The sequence below is a fragment of the Sparus aurata genome, chromosome 5 (genome assembly GCF_900880675.1).
Source record: "Sparus aurata chromosome 5, fSpaAur1.1, whole genome shotgun sequence".
In the NCBI taxonomy this organism is placed as follows: domain Eukaryota; kingdom Metazoa; phylum Chordata; class Actinopteri; order Spariformes; family Sparidae; genus Sparus; species Sparus aurata.
In genome coordinates this window covers 25,299,175-25,315,882 of record NC_044191.1, presented here as the reverse complement: position 1 = coordinate 25,315,882, position 16,708 = coordinate 25,299,175, and the positions used below count along the sequence as shown (strand labels likewise).

General features: G+C 38.6%; 1 protein-coding gene across 5 annotated transcripts; it reads left to right on the top strand.

Annotated features, from left to right (window-relative positions):
• Nucleotides 1-1,385: 1,385 nt before the first annotated feature.
• On the top strand, nucleotides 1,386-16,630 carry rassf2a (Ras association domain family member 2a). 5 transcript variants are annotated; one of them, XM_030417291.1, is made up of 11 exons: nucleotides 1,386-1,727; nucleotides 5,604-5,614; nucleotides 6,939-7,012; nucleotides 9,198-9,273; nucleotides 9,516-9,667; nucleotides 11,816-11,931; nucleotides 12,661-12,815; nucleotides 13,068-13,221; nucleotides 13,377-13,498; nucleotides 13,671-13,768; nucleotides 13,876-16,630. In XM_030417291.1, exons 3-11 carry the CDS (start codon nucleotides 6,960-6,962, stop codon nucleotides 13,943-13,945), a joined length of 996 nt encoding a protein of 331 aa, XP_030273151.1. In that variant the 5' UTR covers nucleotides 1,386-1,727; nucleotides 5,604-5,614; nucleotides 6,939-6,959; the 3' UTR covers nucleotides 13,946-16,630. The 5 variants fall into 5 exon arrangements, with proteins under 5 accessions (XP_030273151.1, XP_030273152.1, XP_030273150.1 ...); XM_030417290.1 differs by having other exon boundaries at nucleotides 1,387-1,665; XM_030417292.1 differs by lacking the exon at nucleotides 5,604-5,614.
• Nucleotides 16,631-16,708: the final 78 nt, after the last annotated feature.

Sequence of the window (16,708 nt, the reverse complement as noted above, 5' to 3'; positions counted from 1 at the left end):
CGGGTATGTTGTTTTCTGGAGAACCCTCCCCACTATCTGTTGAGACTACAGGTGGGCAGATGTAACCAAACCAATATTTTTAAATAAATTGTGGGTATGTATAGGTTTTTTCAACATTGACATCAAAGCAAAGGAGGTACAATATAGAAGAACTATTGTAACCCAAACTTGTGGATTAAAATTAAGACAATAAACCAGGTGACGTGGCAACCAGGTTCTCCTTTCTTACATGGTCCCAACTAATTTATGGTAATATATAATTAATATTTTTGTTTGGGAACATGCGCTGCCAAATAGGGTCCATGTGAAATGTTTTACTTCAGCTGGTCTTCCACACAATGCACAGAATTGGGGATATTGGGGGCCCTGTGGCACATCTTTGCCAGCCTGCACTACTTCTACAAACTACACCGTAAAACACTGGTTTCATCAACTGTTTATAGTGACTACTTGAACTTCCATTGGTCAAATGCTGCAAGGTTTCTGCTAAATAATAACATTTTAGTGTTAAAATTGTTCACCCTAAAATTACATTTCAGTCATTTATCTATGTTTTGATATATTCACACCAATGCTGATGGAAAACTGGTTGAAATTTTGTAGCCCACATATAATTTCTTGGAGCGAGTAGATGATGACTGAAATTTCCCGTTTTTGGGTGAACTTTTCTTTATTTAATCTGCCTGGCTATATTTAAACAAGTAGTGAAAATGGGCCATCACAACTCCCAAGAGCCCCAACAAAATTATTTGTTTATCCAACCAAATCATAGAATATTTACTTTACAATCATATATGAGCAGCTAATCCTCATATTTGAAAAGCTGGAAACAGCATATATTTGGCAATTCATGCTTTAAAATACAGTGAACTAAACAGTCACTAAACAGTAATTTTCCATGGACCACTAAACTTGCAGCTCTATTAATTATGTCTGTATGCTTCAACTCTCGTTTGCCACTCTATTATTTGAAAACAACCCAATTACTGCAGGAAACTTAAACATCTTTCTTATCTCTTTTATCTCAATATAAGAATCCCATTAGCATCAGTATAAGAAAAAAATACTGAACAGCAAGTTTTCACTAATCTGCCAAAATAATGATTTTTCCTTCAAACTTATCAAATAAATTATAATTTTTCGGCCATAATTATGACCCAATAATTTGACTTCCTATGATTAGGCCCGCGATCGCCCGTTTTGTACTGAGTTTGACACGGGACGCTTAAAAGTCAAATGTAGGCCACTTTTTGTTCTGATTTAAGACCTCAAACTAAATGTGGGTCCCCGGTGAATAGTGATGACCCGGGGCTTTACGGTGTGCGCATGTTCGGCTCTGCCATTGTTTTCGTGTTTTCATTCATCTCCGCACGCAGCGCGAACAAAGGGGCGTCGGGGTCGCCGTCTGATTGGCTCCCGGCCGGGGCCCCCCTGACGCTGCTGTGCCGCGAGCTCCGCCACAACAGATGGATCGCTCGCGCTCTCCTCCTCCCTCCACCACCGCCTCCTGGATGCACGAGCCCCAGTGATTGTTCCAACGGCAGGAGAGCGAGCGAGTTGACCGAGGAGTTTAAACCTTTTTTAACGGAAAGTCGAGTCGTCGTTGACGGAAAGAAAAGGAGGAGGAGAGGGAGGAGAACCGGAGAGCCAGCGTCCCCGGGTTTGGTGAGCCGAAATAGGATCTCCAAAAGTGGGCAGGAATCATACAGAGGCGTCCATGTAGCTAAGTAGGCTGATCATGATGATGTCTGTGGGTTGATGTGGCGATATGGACTGGGGTGTAGTTGGATGATGCGTGAATTGTTCGTTCAAATAGAAGACTTGGAAATGTTTTGACAGCAAAACAATTGAAACGGCAACATTTATAGCGTTTTAAAAAAATCACAGGCGATACTCATGCAGTCAAATAATCTCGAATATCAGGCATGTGTGTCGTATTTAATTCACATGCAGTGATAATGGGTATGCTCCATGATGGTCCAGCCTAAATCCAGAGCAGACATTCCCTCTGTTACATTTGGTCTCTACCAGGGAGTGTGCATAGCTGTGTATTAGTAAAACAGATTACATAACAAGCGAAAGATAGTTAAGATTCCTCTCAGCACACATAAGCCTGGCTAGACAGAGGCAGTGCTTCAGGACAGAGAGCCTGTGTCAAAGAAGTGGTGTAGTTTTAGCATGTAATGCACACTTCAGTATGGTTAGCTAAAAGTACTGCTGTTTAATGCAACATCCCTGCTGTAAGTTTTAGCCTGATGAGGCTTATAATGTTTTCATTTCGCATAGTAGTTTCTGATATTCAGTCTATAAACACATATACAGTTTAACAACGGGGCATGCCTCCAAAGTTACTAAATAAAATTGAATTAAGTTGAATGCAACACCCCTAAATCATAAACAGTCCATTAAAGATAGGATTCTTTACAGGGATGTTGTCCTAGTTTGCGTTAAAGAAAAAGTTCACCCGAAAATGAGAAGTCACTCACTATGTTACCCCCATGCTGATGGAAAGTCAGGTGAAGGTTAGTAGTCCACAACACACAAGAAACTGAAATAGTGTTGGACTTGTTCGAAAATGTTAATAAATAAATCATCATTAAAGGCTCCATTAAGATTGTCCAGTATAATCCAAGTCTCCGGAAGACACGAGAACCCAAATGTATTTTAGCATGCACCAACTTCAGACGCAGTGTTTCACTTTAAGCTGAGCAGCTACAGTGAGATTTCTGCTTAAATGGTTTTTTGTTTTTTAAATTTTAAAACCACTACCCATCTACTTACTTTACTTAGTTAGGAGAATGCAGCAACTATTTTTTGTGGACTATAAAACTTTGCCTGACTTTTCATCGACATGGGGGTGAGTGGATGATGACTTAATTTTTATTTCTGGGTGACCTTACCCTTTAATTTTAAGGGAGGTGGACCTGATAAACTAGCAATGGAGCATACTCCTCATCTATAATAAAGTTCCCAGTCAACTAACAATTATTCCTCTTACCAGTTATTTTCTCAGTTAACCACTGAGTCAGTTACAGTTCCCGGAGCTCTTGGTGACATCTTAAAGTGTCTTGTTCTGTTCGACCAAAACCCTCAAAATATTCAGGTTGCCACATAGAAGAAAACCAGAAAACATTAATATTTATAACTGAGTGCTGCTATTGCATGAAAATGACTTGAATGATTCACTGAATGTCAAAGTATTTGCAGATAAATGAATTGCAGATCAACTAATCTTTTCAGCTTTGCAGTCAACAAAGAAGCAAGGATAGTTTCAGCTTGATCAGAAGAATCTGGGAGCCATATGTAGTTTGAAATCAAGCCTTGCAACGTTTTTTGACAACCCCAGTAGGCCTAACACGGAGCAAAAGAGACGAACACACACTATTTTTGGCTCTGTGTTGTGGGCTAGTTGCTGGAGCTCAGATGTTTTTGGTGTTGCTATGACAATGGTGACAATAGTGAGGCAGAGCATTAGTAATGTGGAGGCTGAAGGGAGGGGTGGTGGTAAGTTCGAAAGCGTGCAAGAGGACGTTTGGACCCATTCAACGTCCATTTCAGCCAAAGACTTTGACAGAGGAGGTCCAGATGCAACAAGGCAATGAGGCAGAAAAACAAGCGTGCATGTGTGTGTCAATGATAGAGAGAGAGTGGGGGTAGTAAAGTCAGGAAGTTGTGGCCATGAGTTTTAATAGCATAGTCGGTAGCTTGAGTCTTTCACAAGGGAACATTGGGGAGATGGAGGAGAAAGCTGAATGGGAAAAACAGGCAGACAGCAGCGAAGGAAAGAGTTTCCTAATCAGAAAAATTGGACGGATGGTAATAAATTGAGCTACAGCGGTGTGATACAACTGAGCAGATGACCGAGGATGTTGTAATGAGGCAGACGGGAATTGAGAGAGTCGATACAGTCTGGATTTGGACTGGGTCAGCTGTGGGTCAGTCTGGCTGCATTTATATCCCACTGTTGGCTTCAAAACAAAAATGTAGATGGCTTTCTGCAGCCCAAGATAGGCTTTAACTTTATTTCTCTTGATGGAATTTGTGCAGCAGTTTCTGGATGAAATAGGAAAGAGAGGAAATATAAAATGTGCATTAATTTCATACAGATCATGTCACAGACAACAGGTCCTCTGGTTATAACATACATACATCTATCACTGGTACTTAACTGTGTTGATTTAACATACTACAAAGTTTTTTTAAACCGGTTGTGAAACAGTCTCAATTTGATGTCGTTCTACATTAGCAAACTGTCAGCAAAAAGAGTGTCTATTTCTGTAAAATTAGAATGGTCCAATAGTTTGGATTCTGAGTTATCTGGGTGAGATAAGTTATAACATTAAACCTTAATCTATGGCAAAGTGCTGAGGAGGTATTGGTGAGGCTCACTGAGGAGTGAGGCTGCTCAGTAGTCTGGTGGAGTTTTCTTTTTTTCACAATTGTCATCTTTGGTCCTCAGAGGCTGTCAGAATCAACTGATGAACAAGTTCCTTGTGGTAGCTTTAAATGTGAAGTTACATAGAGGCTGACCAATACTGGATTTTAAAAGCCAATGCCAATATTAGGGAGTAAATAAATTTTGATATCAGTATATCGGCCGTGTTCCCATACTCAGAAAAAGACAGCAAGTCTTTTTTCTTAAAACCTTTTGCCAACAGCAAACACAAGAGTCAGTGATGCTCCCGCTGCAGCTTTAAAGGTTAAATGTCTGATTCAATCTTTATTACAGGAGGTAACATCAGGGACTAATCAATTTTGTTATCAGATGGCAATTTAGAGACTTAAAGTTCATGTTGGTCATGTGACTTGCCAGACAATTACAACATTGTCTTGCTCTGACAGCAGGCTGCATGTCTGTCTCGGACCGCTGGCATCACCCGATAATGAGTCCACGAGCACAGCCGCCCTTGACCAAGACTGCGCTATTAAAGCCTAATGATTTCCATTGTGTAGGTGAATGATTAGCTTTAGAGCGCTTGACATGGCTAATATAAGTGCTGAAATATTGATAGACCTTGGCAGGGGGCTGGGCTGATTGGTGTTTAATATTTAATTTGTGCACAATAACGGAACACATTTTATTTCAGAGATTGACAGCCTCAGGTTGTTTATCAGCATTGTGTGCTTAAAGCTGCTACATTACTCCGCTTGTCAAGTATAGATAACTTTGTTTACAAAATGTTTAGATATGTGTCTGATCTGAGTGTTTAGATCAGGGAAGAGGATAAAACAGAAGGCAGTTTATGTGTGGGTCTTATCAGTGAGTCAACCCGTGCTCTCTGTTTGGGTGTGCATGATAATTCATCTGTGCCTTTTGAATTGAGGAAGTTTTAGGCTGTGTAAAGGCTAGTGTCAGTTTCCTGTGTGACTGAGTGAGTAAAGGAGGAAGTGATTTAACGGAAGGGGAGCACTTCCTTTAAACGCCCCCACTCTTCCTCGTGTGTTCGCTGTCACACTCACTAGAAAAGACCCCGAAGAAGCTGACACCTGAGTTATAAAACTGCAAATACCTGAGGATAAATACGGTCTACCGGCCTAACTTTTCGCTCTCTCTCTTCACATCTGCAACATCGTCTTTCTGGTGACTCAACAACATCAACCAGTCTTCACCACAGTAAGATCACTTATTGACATTGGTTCCTTAATGTTATATTATTACACGCTTACTCAAGTTTCCAAACTCTGCTAATTTATTTTAAATTCCACTTTAAAATGACTGGAAAACAATGGTTCCCTTGAAGTGGGGAAACAAATATATTATTTTAATATACGTTTTTTCTTCTTTCTGGATTCCCATACCTAATCTTTGAACAAAAACAAAAAATGGCACGGTACATGAAATTTAGTAGTATTCACCGTTTGGGGGCGATGAATGTGTTTACAAAATGTATGGCAATCCATTTTCGATGGTTCAGTCTGGACTAAAGAGATGGACAGACCAACTTTGCCCCCCATAGAGCCACACCACTAGTGTAGCTAAAAATCTGAAAATGCAAAGCCTAAATTTAAAAAGATTTGAGCTAAACTTCACACATTTGTAATGTCTTTTAAAATGGTCTTTGTTTGTGTGTCAAAGCATGAAATGCAGAGAAAGCGAGAAAACAAGATTAATTCCAGTCATCCAGGGAGTAAAATGTCCACGTTAAGAGAGTTTGAGATGAATCCTCTTGGATGACTCGTGAAATATCTTCATGTCTTCACATTTAAGCCCAGTGGATTTCATTTTTGGGACAGAGAAATTGCATGTATTGTATGTACAGATATGGTACATAAATGCAAATAATATGTGCTGCCAGTAGCTTGCTCAGAGATAAATGTTTAAGCAGCTGACATGATTTGGATCTGCGGGTGGCCCATGTGTCCCGCACCTGTTCATCTCCTTCCGGAGGCTTCTGTCGTTCCTCTGCTGCAGACACACAAAGACTACCAAACATGCTCATTCAGCTAAGAGGGAAGCAGAAATCTATGAGGTGATGGCAGAGAGCCATTTGAAATAGCTGTATTTGTTCATACGTTTGTGTGCTTTTGAGTGTTTATGTGTCAGATAGAGGCAAAGACATGAGGAGAGAATTATTCTAGTGACAGTGAAAAAAATGTTATAGGCAAGATGAGGAAAAGAATGTGAAGAGCAGCTGTTCCACTCCATCACGTACCAAAAGCTTTGGTTGTGTAATGAGACTTACTGTAGCAGTGGTTTAACAGTCAGCTATGATTTGATCTGTCTCTTTAAGGAAATACATTGACAGGAAAGTAGATATGATCTTCTGTTATTGTTTACTGTCTCAAGCTTAACCTCCTCCTCCTCTTCCTGCAATCACTTTCCTCATCCCCAGGCTGCTCTCTTTCGTGTCTGTAGCTGGCTGCCGGTCATGAGGAGTCATGAGACTGAATCAGATGCATAAAAATGATTAACTCTCTGTTGCTTCTTTGTCTCTCAGCTCCTCTCATGCTGACTGAGAATGGATAACGCACAGTGTGGGGTTCAGATCGGAGAGAACAAGTTCATCAGCAAGTAAGGATTAAATGCCACGCATGTCTCTACATGGACACACATACACAAACTCCTGTATATGCATATGAAATAGTTGATCGTGTTTTAGTAATACTTGACTTGTGAAATAAAGTATATTTACGCCTTTTTACCCTTTGGCATGACTTTGGTCTAAATAACAATGCGTAAAATAGGGTTTCTATGGGTTTCAGACATTTTCGCTGTATTTTAGTGATGTCACAATACACCAATATTGATGATAACCCTGTTAATCAATAAATAAATATGGATATCATGTTAAAAAGCACATATGATAATATTGTGTAAATAGTCCAGTACCTCTAAATCGTTTGTTTTTTTCTATTCTTACTTTGTCATAGTAAGTGGTGGTAATGCACCTTAATGCTAGTTGCTACCCACCATAAAAAGAGGGATAAAAGAAGACATGCAGCTAGCTACAATCATTGTGTGCAGCTGCTACTGCTTCAAAAAATCATGTAGGAGGAGATGACAGATGAGAGAAAGTAACTACCTTTAGTGCAGGTGGATATCATGATAATAATGTTACAGTGAATTGTTTTGGCCACGATAAATGTGTGGTAAAAAATCTGATATTGTGAAGGCTCTTAAATATTTACTGATTTATTGATTACTTGATTTATAAAGAAAACCTCCCCTTCCAAAACCACTCTAACGATTAAAATGGAAGAAACCTCAGCAAGAGAATGATCCCTCTCTCAGGACAAATAAACAGGCAGAAGATGCTGTCAGAGTAGACTAACATTCTAAAATTACAGTGTGGATAATCAGGATGACAAAATTATAGATAAACATATACAGTATGAAGAATGGATCTTGTTAAAAAAACCTCAGCTCGCAACCTCCTCTCAACCATGGAGACCTGGAGAGAGGACAGGCTACACAAACTAACGAGCACCAAAGCTCAAACACAGCATTTAAACAGAGAGGAGAAAAGAAATCAACACACAGAGGGAGACAAAGAGAGACAAGAACAGCATGCACACACTCTTCATTAACAAAGTACATTCAATTTATCACCTTCAAACAGACGGAGGGTTCTTTAAGCATTTTGTTAAAAGGAAGGTCAAATACATAAGTGAAATTCATCCTCAACTTCACCAAGATTACAAAAAAGCTCTTCAGATCAGTTTACAAGGAGAAGGTACCAGTTTGTGATTGAGCCTAAAAGGACCTTCTCAAACAGGTGCTTTAGACTGATTTCTTACCATAATTGCTGTTAATACAGTATAAAAAATCGACTTGTAGAGGCTTAAGAATTGCTAGTTTTATGTTATATAACATATGTAGTGCAAAATGCATAAAATCATGGTTTCTATTATTTTTTTGGTTGAGAGAAGGGGCTGTTATGAAAACACACATGTAATGGTATGTTCAGTTGCTTGTTGTTTGCTCCAGCATCCAAAATGTATGAGTTGGCTGCCAGGAAAAGTGGCGCATTCTCAAACTTGACTGTGGAAAAATCAGACACAGAACAACAACAACTTTGACTTATCTTGCAGTTTATCAACTTTTATAACGTTTGTACTTTAGCACCCAAAACTTTTACTGAACACTAGTTGACTGTTTTGGATGGATAAACTTCCAATGTTTGATAACATCTACCTCATATTACTATGGAGTTGAGATGCACTTATTTTTGTCAGTTTGGACAAAGGCATACAATAAATAAATGCAATGGGGTCTCATGATTGTTCTATAATTTCTGTTGACCAGTTTAACAATTTCAAATAAGCTGGAATTAAAATCTAACAACATTAGCTATTGGTGTTTTCCTTTCTAGAGTTCGATGTCATTTGGCTGTATGCACAACAGTAAAACTGACTTTGTGCTCTAATGCAAAATTGTGATATACTGAGTCCACTAACACTGCATGCCACATGATTGTTCAGAAGTGAATTTATAAGATGATCTAATACAGTCAAATTTAGATTTACTTCTTACAATAAATAACATTTTATTAGATCACTTGATCATATTTTTTATTTATACAAGAATTATTTTAATTTGATAAATTTTACAGTCAATGTTTTGACATTGTTACTGTGATGATTGATTAATTCTATTATTATGATATATATTATTTAAATGTTTTCGCAAGAGAGACCTGAGTAAAAACATCAGTGGGTTGGCCCTTTAAACAGAATTACCTCATCTCTGTCTCCAGGGTAACAGTCCTCTCACATCTCAAGACGTACAACCTCTACTATGAAGGACAGAATCTACAGCTCAGACACAGAGAAGTGAGTATTTATGTTTATGTGTGTGTTTAAACTTTTTTAATGTTTTATCCTCCTTTCAAACAGAACCGTCTGAACGAACGCCTCCCCTAACACTGTCTGTCTGACTTCCTGTCGCCCTTTTTGCTTTTTCTCTCAGTAATTTGCAATCCAATATACCCTTCCCATTATACTGTGTATCCCAAAGGGGTAATTACTGTCCAGTGTGTGTATTTATGTGTGTATGTGTGCATCCCGTCCGACAGGAAGAGGGGGAGTTGATCTTTGAGGGCTTGCTCAATATCTTCTGGGGCCTGCGGCGACCAATCAGGCTTCAGATGCAGGATGACCACGAGCGAATCCGACCACCCCCCTCGTCCACGTCCTGGCACTCAGGTTGCAATCTGGACAGTCAAGGGTAAGAGGTCCAGAGAGATAAAGTTACACCTCGCTGACCGGAAATGGTGATACACAGCAGGTCACCAGGGGGCAGATATAGATTATGTCTTATTTGTCTGATGGAAAGTGAAATTAAATTTGTGTCATCACTTTTTGTGGATGTATGGTGGCACTTCCCTGCCACAAATACATGACTGATTACCACAGTTTGTTAAATCCTTAGATGAACCATCAATATGCAATGGCACAAAGACAAAAGGGAAGCTTTGTACCCACACCACACCCCCACCAGTTATGGATTTTGGTCCGAGCAACCTAAGATCAATTTTTGTCAATAGGCTTGCAGCCTGATTTTCAGCTTTGTAATCCCATTCATAAGGAGAGGTTATTCTTGTTCCTCTGATAATCACACAGGCACGCAGCTGGATGTTTCATGGACAAAATTACTTTGAAATAACTAAATTGTCTTTACAACCACAGCTGTACATTTCTTTTATGAGGTCAGATGCCAGTGCCAAGTTTTCAAAACAACATCAAGAAAACTTTCAAAGAGGCCGAACAATCCACACTGAGATCGCTGGTACATCAGTCAAAAAATACATAAATACATCCAAGAAAATACTCTCACAAATCATGACAGCATATCTGAAACACATACACACTACATCAACAAAGAGGAACAGCTGTCACAAGTTGAAACTAACCAACAGGGATTTGACGTACATACCATATGTGTGTGGTGCAAAAGTGGTTTACTGAATACGGCTACTTAGTTCAGGGTTTCCTCCAGGATTTTTTTAAACAGTGGGGGAGGTCTGCCCGAGTGGAAGAGGGGGGGTGATGACGACGACGACAACAACATGAATTTTGAAATGTGAAATTATGACTATTTCAAACTGAATGTTTTTCTAAATACATTATTTACTATAGGGTTTCCAGGACATGAATTGAAAATAATAATTGAAAATAAGATCTTGCAGTATCACTAGGCCAAAACAACAAACACAACAACAACAAATTAAAGATATAAGTTAAATAACTAAACTAGACTATATTTAATACAGTCACATAAACATCTCTTCCTGCATAGAATGTGTACAAAAGAAAAAGTCAAGAACATTGAGCTTCTCCTTTATGTAAGGTTACCTGAATCTCTTCCTCTGGAACCTTTCTCTTCTTTTGAAAATAGTTTAATATACTCATCTGAAAATGTAACCAGAAAAGAGTCATGGCAGAAAATTACCTGGGCATTACCTAAGCTAACGTTATGTCATGCTGTTCAAAACATGTATCTGAAACGTAACGGGTTTCCTCTATCAATGTAAAATTAAGTTTTACAGTTAAAAATTAATCTACAACAAAATAATATCTCTCTCTACTGTATAACCAAAGACTTGACATGCTTTATTAGGCCTAAAGTAATCTCTCTTTAACAAGTGTAAATGGTACAAAAATAAAATAAAAATAAAAATCTCTCTGAAATAATGATAGAAATAATGCATATCCTGTATCAACCAATCAGTAACACATTTATCCCGACTCAGGATTTTTTCTGTAGCCTAATCCATCTATACATTAGGGTCGTTTTCACTGGTTTGAACAAAACTGTATCAAATATAACCTAGTTTAGGTACCTTTCTTTCACCCTTTCTCTCCCTCCACGTCGGACTGTTGTCTCTACTCTCTTCGCGCGCTGCAGCTAGACAGGCAGGTGGTGACTCCAGTGTTCCGGTGTTGGTTTTTCAAAATAAGGGTAGGCTATTTGCAACACTATGTTTTGTGCCAAAATCACATTTCATACAATAATTTACATTAATATATACATAAAACAACATAAAAACAAAAAACATTATTCTGAAGGTATGGCGGCTTTTATTTTGCTGTGGCGGTGCGCCACAATCAATAACAGGTAGAGGAAACCTTGTAGTTTGAATTCTAAAAATTAGACTCACCTCTGTATCAGTGTTTGCAGTGATGATGTTGCTACTCCAAAGTCGTTGTTCTTCACTGTTGTATACTGTGAGTCCCCTCACTGGGACTGTAATGTTTTTCTTCTATAGCCATTAGATGTAATAACAGTTCGTATCTGCACAACATTCCTGGCTGTATCTTTACGGTTTCTTCACCTCTTATCCTTCACTCATTCTCTCTTTTTTCCTTTTTGAAGTTCCCCCAACAGCACAGATGGTCAACAGGCGACACAGCAGATCCCGCCCACAGTGGAAGTGACGCCACCTGACAGCCAACCAGAGGACAACGGTGTGATGGAAGAACAGACAGAAGGTGAGTGTCATAACTAAACAAAAGTGTGTCCCTTGTTTTATGTTGTGTTATCACTTGCCAAGACAAAAGAAGAAACATTACATCAAGTCATTAAGTTCAAATTAACTTGGCTCTAAAAACACAGTGGACCAAATCTCTAATTAACTCTCAGCTGCTTTATATAAGTACACTGTCACTGTTGGGTGGAAACCACTTGTCTCCAAAATGGCAATTTGTCGTGAGGAAGGAATCAAAGCTTTATTCTTAGTTTATCCAGTTTGTTTAAGAGATTTTTCAGACCTTGGAGGAATATACTGTGTAATTTCAGTTTGAGTTGAACTCATTCAACTGTCTTTGAGTAAACAATCAAAATACGACACTGCAAAACAAATAAAAACGGTCTAATAGGTCCCCTTTATCTCACTGAAATATAAAATTTCTAGGTTACTGTGTCTGATATTAAGTGGATGATATATTTTTGACTAGAAATTAGACAAATAGACTTTTGTTTTTTGTTTCCAATCCTGAATAGCTGACATTTGCTTTCACGGAGTCAGTGTGTTTAAGTTCAGTGTTAAGATTATTATGACTGACTATTTTATTTTATTTTTTAAGTTTGCTCTCACAAGCACAGAAATATACTCTCGGAAATAATCAGTATTGTAAGTTCTTAGTTGAAAGATTGTTCAAGAGTCAACTTTTCTTTATTGGTAATAAATAATAATTGATCATCTGTAATTATGATTGTTGATTGGACAGAAGAGGACGATGAGAGCTCCACTCAGCTCCTCAGGACAAAGAGTGATGCAGGGGTCTTGAGACGGGGCCAGCGACGATCACCGAGCGACCAGAGGAAAATTCGACGTCATCGCTTCTCCATCAATGGACACTTCTACAACCATAAGGTGATACCTGCCCCAAGTGTTTGTCAGTGGATGCCCCGAAAGTCTGAACACATAATGCAAATAAAATTCTAATCTGCAGATTAAAGTTAATTTCAGGAAGTTTATTTTTTAATTTTAGCTAATTTGATGTTGATGGTTAAATAAATGTACAAATTATGCGAAAAACTGATTCACGTATCTGCACAATATATGCACAGAAAGTTACAGTGGAAAAAAATCTGACCTCATGTATTACTGTTCTTTCTCTCTCAGACAGCAGTGTTTACTCCAGCTTACGGCTCAGTGACTAATGTTCGGATTAACAGCTGCATGACAACACCTCAGGTGCTGCGAGTTCTCCTCAACAAGTTTAAAATTGAAAACAGCCCAGATGATTTTGCGATCTACCTCGTCCATGCAAGTGGAGGTGAGTGTGAATTATTCCATTTATTTGTTGGTTGTCAAGAGAAAGAATTCGTGCTTAATGAGGAAACCACTTTGATGGTATTATATACCGTATGAACAGTAAATGTTATGTTTGTCATGTCACTTAATACCTTTGTGGATGTGTTGATGTTTCAGAGCGTGTGAAACTGAAGCGTAGTGACTATCCTCTGGTGCTGAGAGTGATGCAGGGTCCATGCGAACAGGTCTGCAAAGTTTTCCTCATGGAAGAAGACCTTGGAGAAGAAGTGACATATGACGTAAATCATAATCATATTTTTTTCTTTAAAGAAGTTTGTAAAACACCCGGATGTGACCAAAAAATGAATATTTCTAACTTGTGTGACTGTGTGAGGCCATAAAGTCCTTGCCCTTTACCTCACATCAGTCTGTTTTGTGCCTCATCACCGCATTTCTCTCTCAATACACTAGGTGGCGCAGTATATCAAGTTTGAAATGCCTGTCCTAAAGAGTTTTATTACCAAACTGAAGGAGGAGGAGGACAGAGAAGTGCAGAAACTCAGGAGAAGGTACAAGACAACTTCCATTCCAGGGTCTTCATATGCTTGTAATTATTATCAAATGTATGTTTCCTGACATGCACATGTATTCTTTCTCTGTCTGTTTGTTCTTGAAGGTATACTTACCTGCGGTGTATAATTGAGAAGCAACTCAATTGTCTTCCAGAGGGTGCGACATGTATGTGATGTGCCCATTGAACCGTCAAAACATCACCCAGTGTACCACATCCTCCATCCAGCTGTGACCAACAGAGAAAGGCCAAGAATCAGCTGACATGTGTATGTTTCAGCGATCATCCTGCTTATCAAATCATCCATTCAGCACAGACAGAAGTTAAACATGCTCGATTGTGTGCATGTTAAGTGTGACCGTTTAGATTCATGGCGGCTACCAAAGCGTGGTTATGAGTCGCGAACACATTACTTTATATTTCCCTGTTTCTCTTCAGCCAAGTCACCAGAATGAAATGTCGGCATTGTATGCTTCTGCAACACCTACACTGAATTTGTATGTTTCATACATACCCTATCCACATTTCTATAAAACGTGCCAAGAGACCACTGTACGCGCCAGTGTTTCAACACTTGTAAGCGCCAAACCACTCAATATTTTTGATAAGATATCTAAGGTATTAGCAGCCATCTTTGTGTCAACAAAACCAGGCATTTAAAGGTAAAAAGCAATCTTTTCCTAAACCTAACAAAGTGGTTTTTGTTCCTGTTCCTAATCAGACTTTATCCATAGCATTGTCACAACATAAAGATGAAAATTGAAAAGTTAGGTAGATGATATGATAGGTATTAAATGTACATAACAGAAACAACAACAACAAAGTGATTAAACATAGTAAAGTTCAAGTAATGCCAACATTTATTCTGGCGATTGGGTTCTTCTCTTCGTCATCACATGCAAAACACACAGAAAGACTTTCCTCTACTGAGCAATTTCAACCTTTTAACAGTGCAGTACTTTGCAGAATGAGCCTAAAATGAGACGTCCTGTGTTCTGTCTGCTCTCCGGATTGCAAGCTGATACCCAAAATCAATTTAAAGCACAAACATCATATATTATGGTCTTAGTCAAGTGCCTGTTAAAAGATTTCTCCAAGCACAAAAACACAGAGGACAAACTGAACCACAACAGACCATAATGTTTCAGCCAATCTGAAAATGACCAGACCACAAAGGAACAGTCCCACATCGCACTGTGTGCCCTATGGAGTTTTTGATCACTAGTACCGCTATCAAACAATGTTTTCACTAGTGGGTCGCCATATTTTTGTTCTGAAACATGCACGCAACCACACAAGTTGCGGTAACTTACCAAGATATGCAGCAAGGCAGGGAAGAACATTGCTAACAAGTCGAAATGAAAGTGAATAATGCAGTTTTCAAAAACATCAAAAAATGTGCTTTACATTTGTTTTGTGAGGAACCAAACAGAACCTTGGTTTGTTTACAAGAAAACTCCACAGGGCACCATCAAATAATTTGATTGACCCTCCCCATGTCATTGCAGCTGAGAAGTTCACTGCAGGGATTATTACGGGCCTGTGAACAGATAATCTGTTTATGTCATGACCGTAAATCTGTTGGTGGTCTGATGGAGACAAGCGTTCCTCAGAGTCATTCGGATGGAATGTTAGATATTTTCTGATTGAGCTTCCAGGAATAGTTTGACATTTTGAGAAAAACCCCATTCAGTTAGATGTTGTATGTTTGTTATATGACACTGTTGCACAGCAGCTGATTAGCTTAGCACAGCACAAAGACAGTTGGAAACTGCTAGATTCTGTCAAAGGGTAACAAGATTCATCTAGTAGCACCTCTCAAGCCCAGTAATTAACATTTTGTATTTAATTTGTTTAAATTAAATACTAAATAAGTTGTGGTTTCATAGGGGTTTATATGGCAGACTACTTCTCAGTTGAGACAAAGGCACATAACCCATCATAAAACAGTGATTTGTCATTTTTATGCTTTGGGTTTTGTACAGATTGAACAGGGAAAAAAAACACAGTAATTAGTGAGCTTTAGTGCTTGTAGGTGGATTTTGTTTCCCTGTTAAGGTGTTTCTCCCTGTATCCAGTCTTTGTGCCAAATTAAGATAACCAGCTGTTAGCTGTAGCTTTATATCTACCAGTTGTGAAAAGTGCTACTGATATTCTGATCAGACTCTCTGCAACATCTAAACAATAACAAAATGAGAACAACGCTTTTATCCCCAAAAAGTCAAACTATTCCTTTTTAAAGAACAAAAAAAATCCAGCGTGAAAATACGTAGCATTTTTTAGCTCCTTTTCTTTTGTGGTCGATTGTCCTCACCTTGCATCACTGCCTTATGTAAAATGGCAAAAAGATGTCATGTTAAGATTTTAAAAGCACAGGAAAATTTCAGTGTAATTCTCTTCCGGATGGATTGTATATTTGACTGACTGTACAAAAACACAAAAATGATTTTACACGCAACAGTTTACGACACAAGAAGCACAACAGACGACTGTGAATCACGCCGATGATCTTTAATGGAAGAATGTTGTAAATGTTTGAATGAGAATTTAAAGGCAGCACAGTTTTGCCCCCACGTGTACAGCGCTCAGCATACGTCTGCTTTTGTCCGTGTGTTTTCAATATCTCTAACATTGTTGAAAAGGTCATCAAGTGAGTGTGTATGATCCAGAGTGTGCATGTTGTATTTTTAGTGTCTCTTAAGACTTGCCTGCTTTTGTATTGTGTCTTTTACAAAATAATGAAGAACATTTAGTCTTTAAGATGTTAAGAACTCATGCCACTTCTTGGAAAATGTAGAGTTTTTTTCTTACGATGATTGTTATTTAATAATAAAAAAAAAGTTATGTTGAGAAAAGATGATCGTTCGTCTGTAATCTCCTTACGTCTCGTTCAGGTAATTGGGTGGAACAGTCGCATGTTACATAAAGTTGTTTAAAT

What these genes read in the sequence shown, in the direction of transcription:
- rassf2a (XM_030417292.1), top strand. Translation starts at nt 6,960, where the DNA reads ATGGATAACGCACAGTGTGGGGTTCAGATCGGAGAGAACAAGTTCATC. An exon ending in GAGAACAAGTTCATCAGCAA is followed by an intron (nt 7,013 to 9,197) that starts GTAAGGATTAAA and finishes CTCTGTCTCCAG; the next exon opens with GGTAACAGTCCTCTCACATC. An exon ending in CCTCGTCCATGCAAGTGGAG is followed by an intron (nt 13,222 to 13,376) that starts GTGAGTGTGAAT and finishes TTGATGTTTCAG; the next exon opens with AGCGTGTGAAACTGAAGCGT.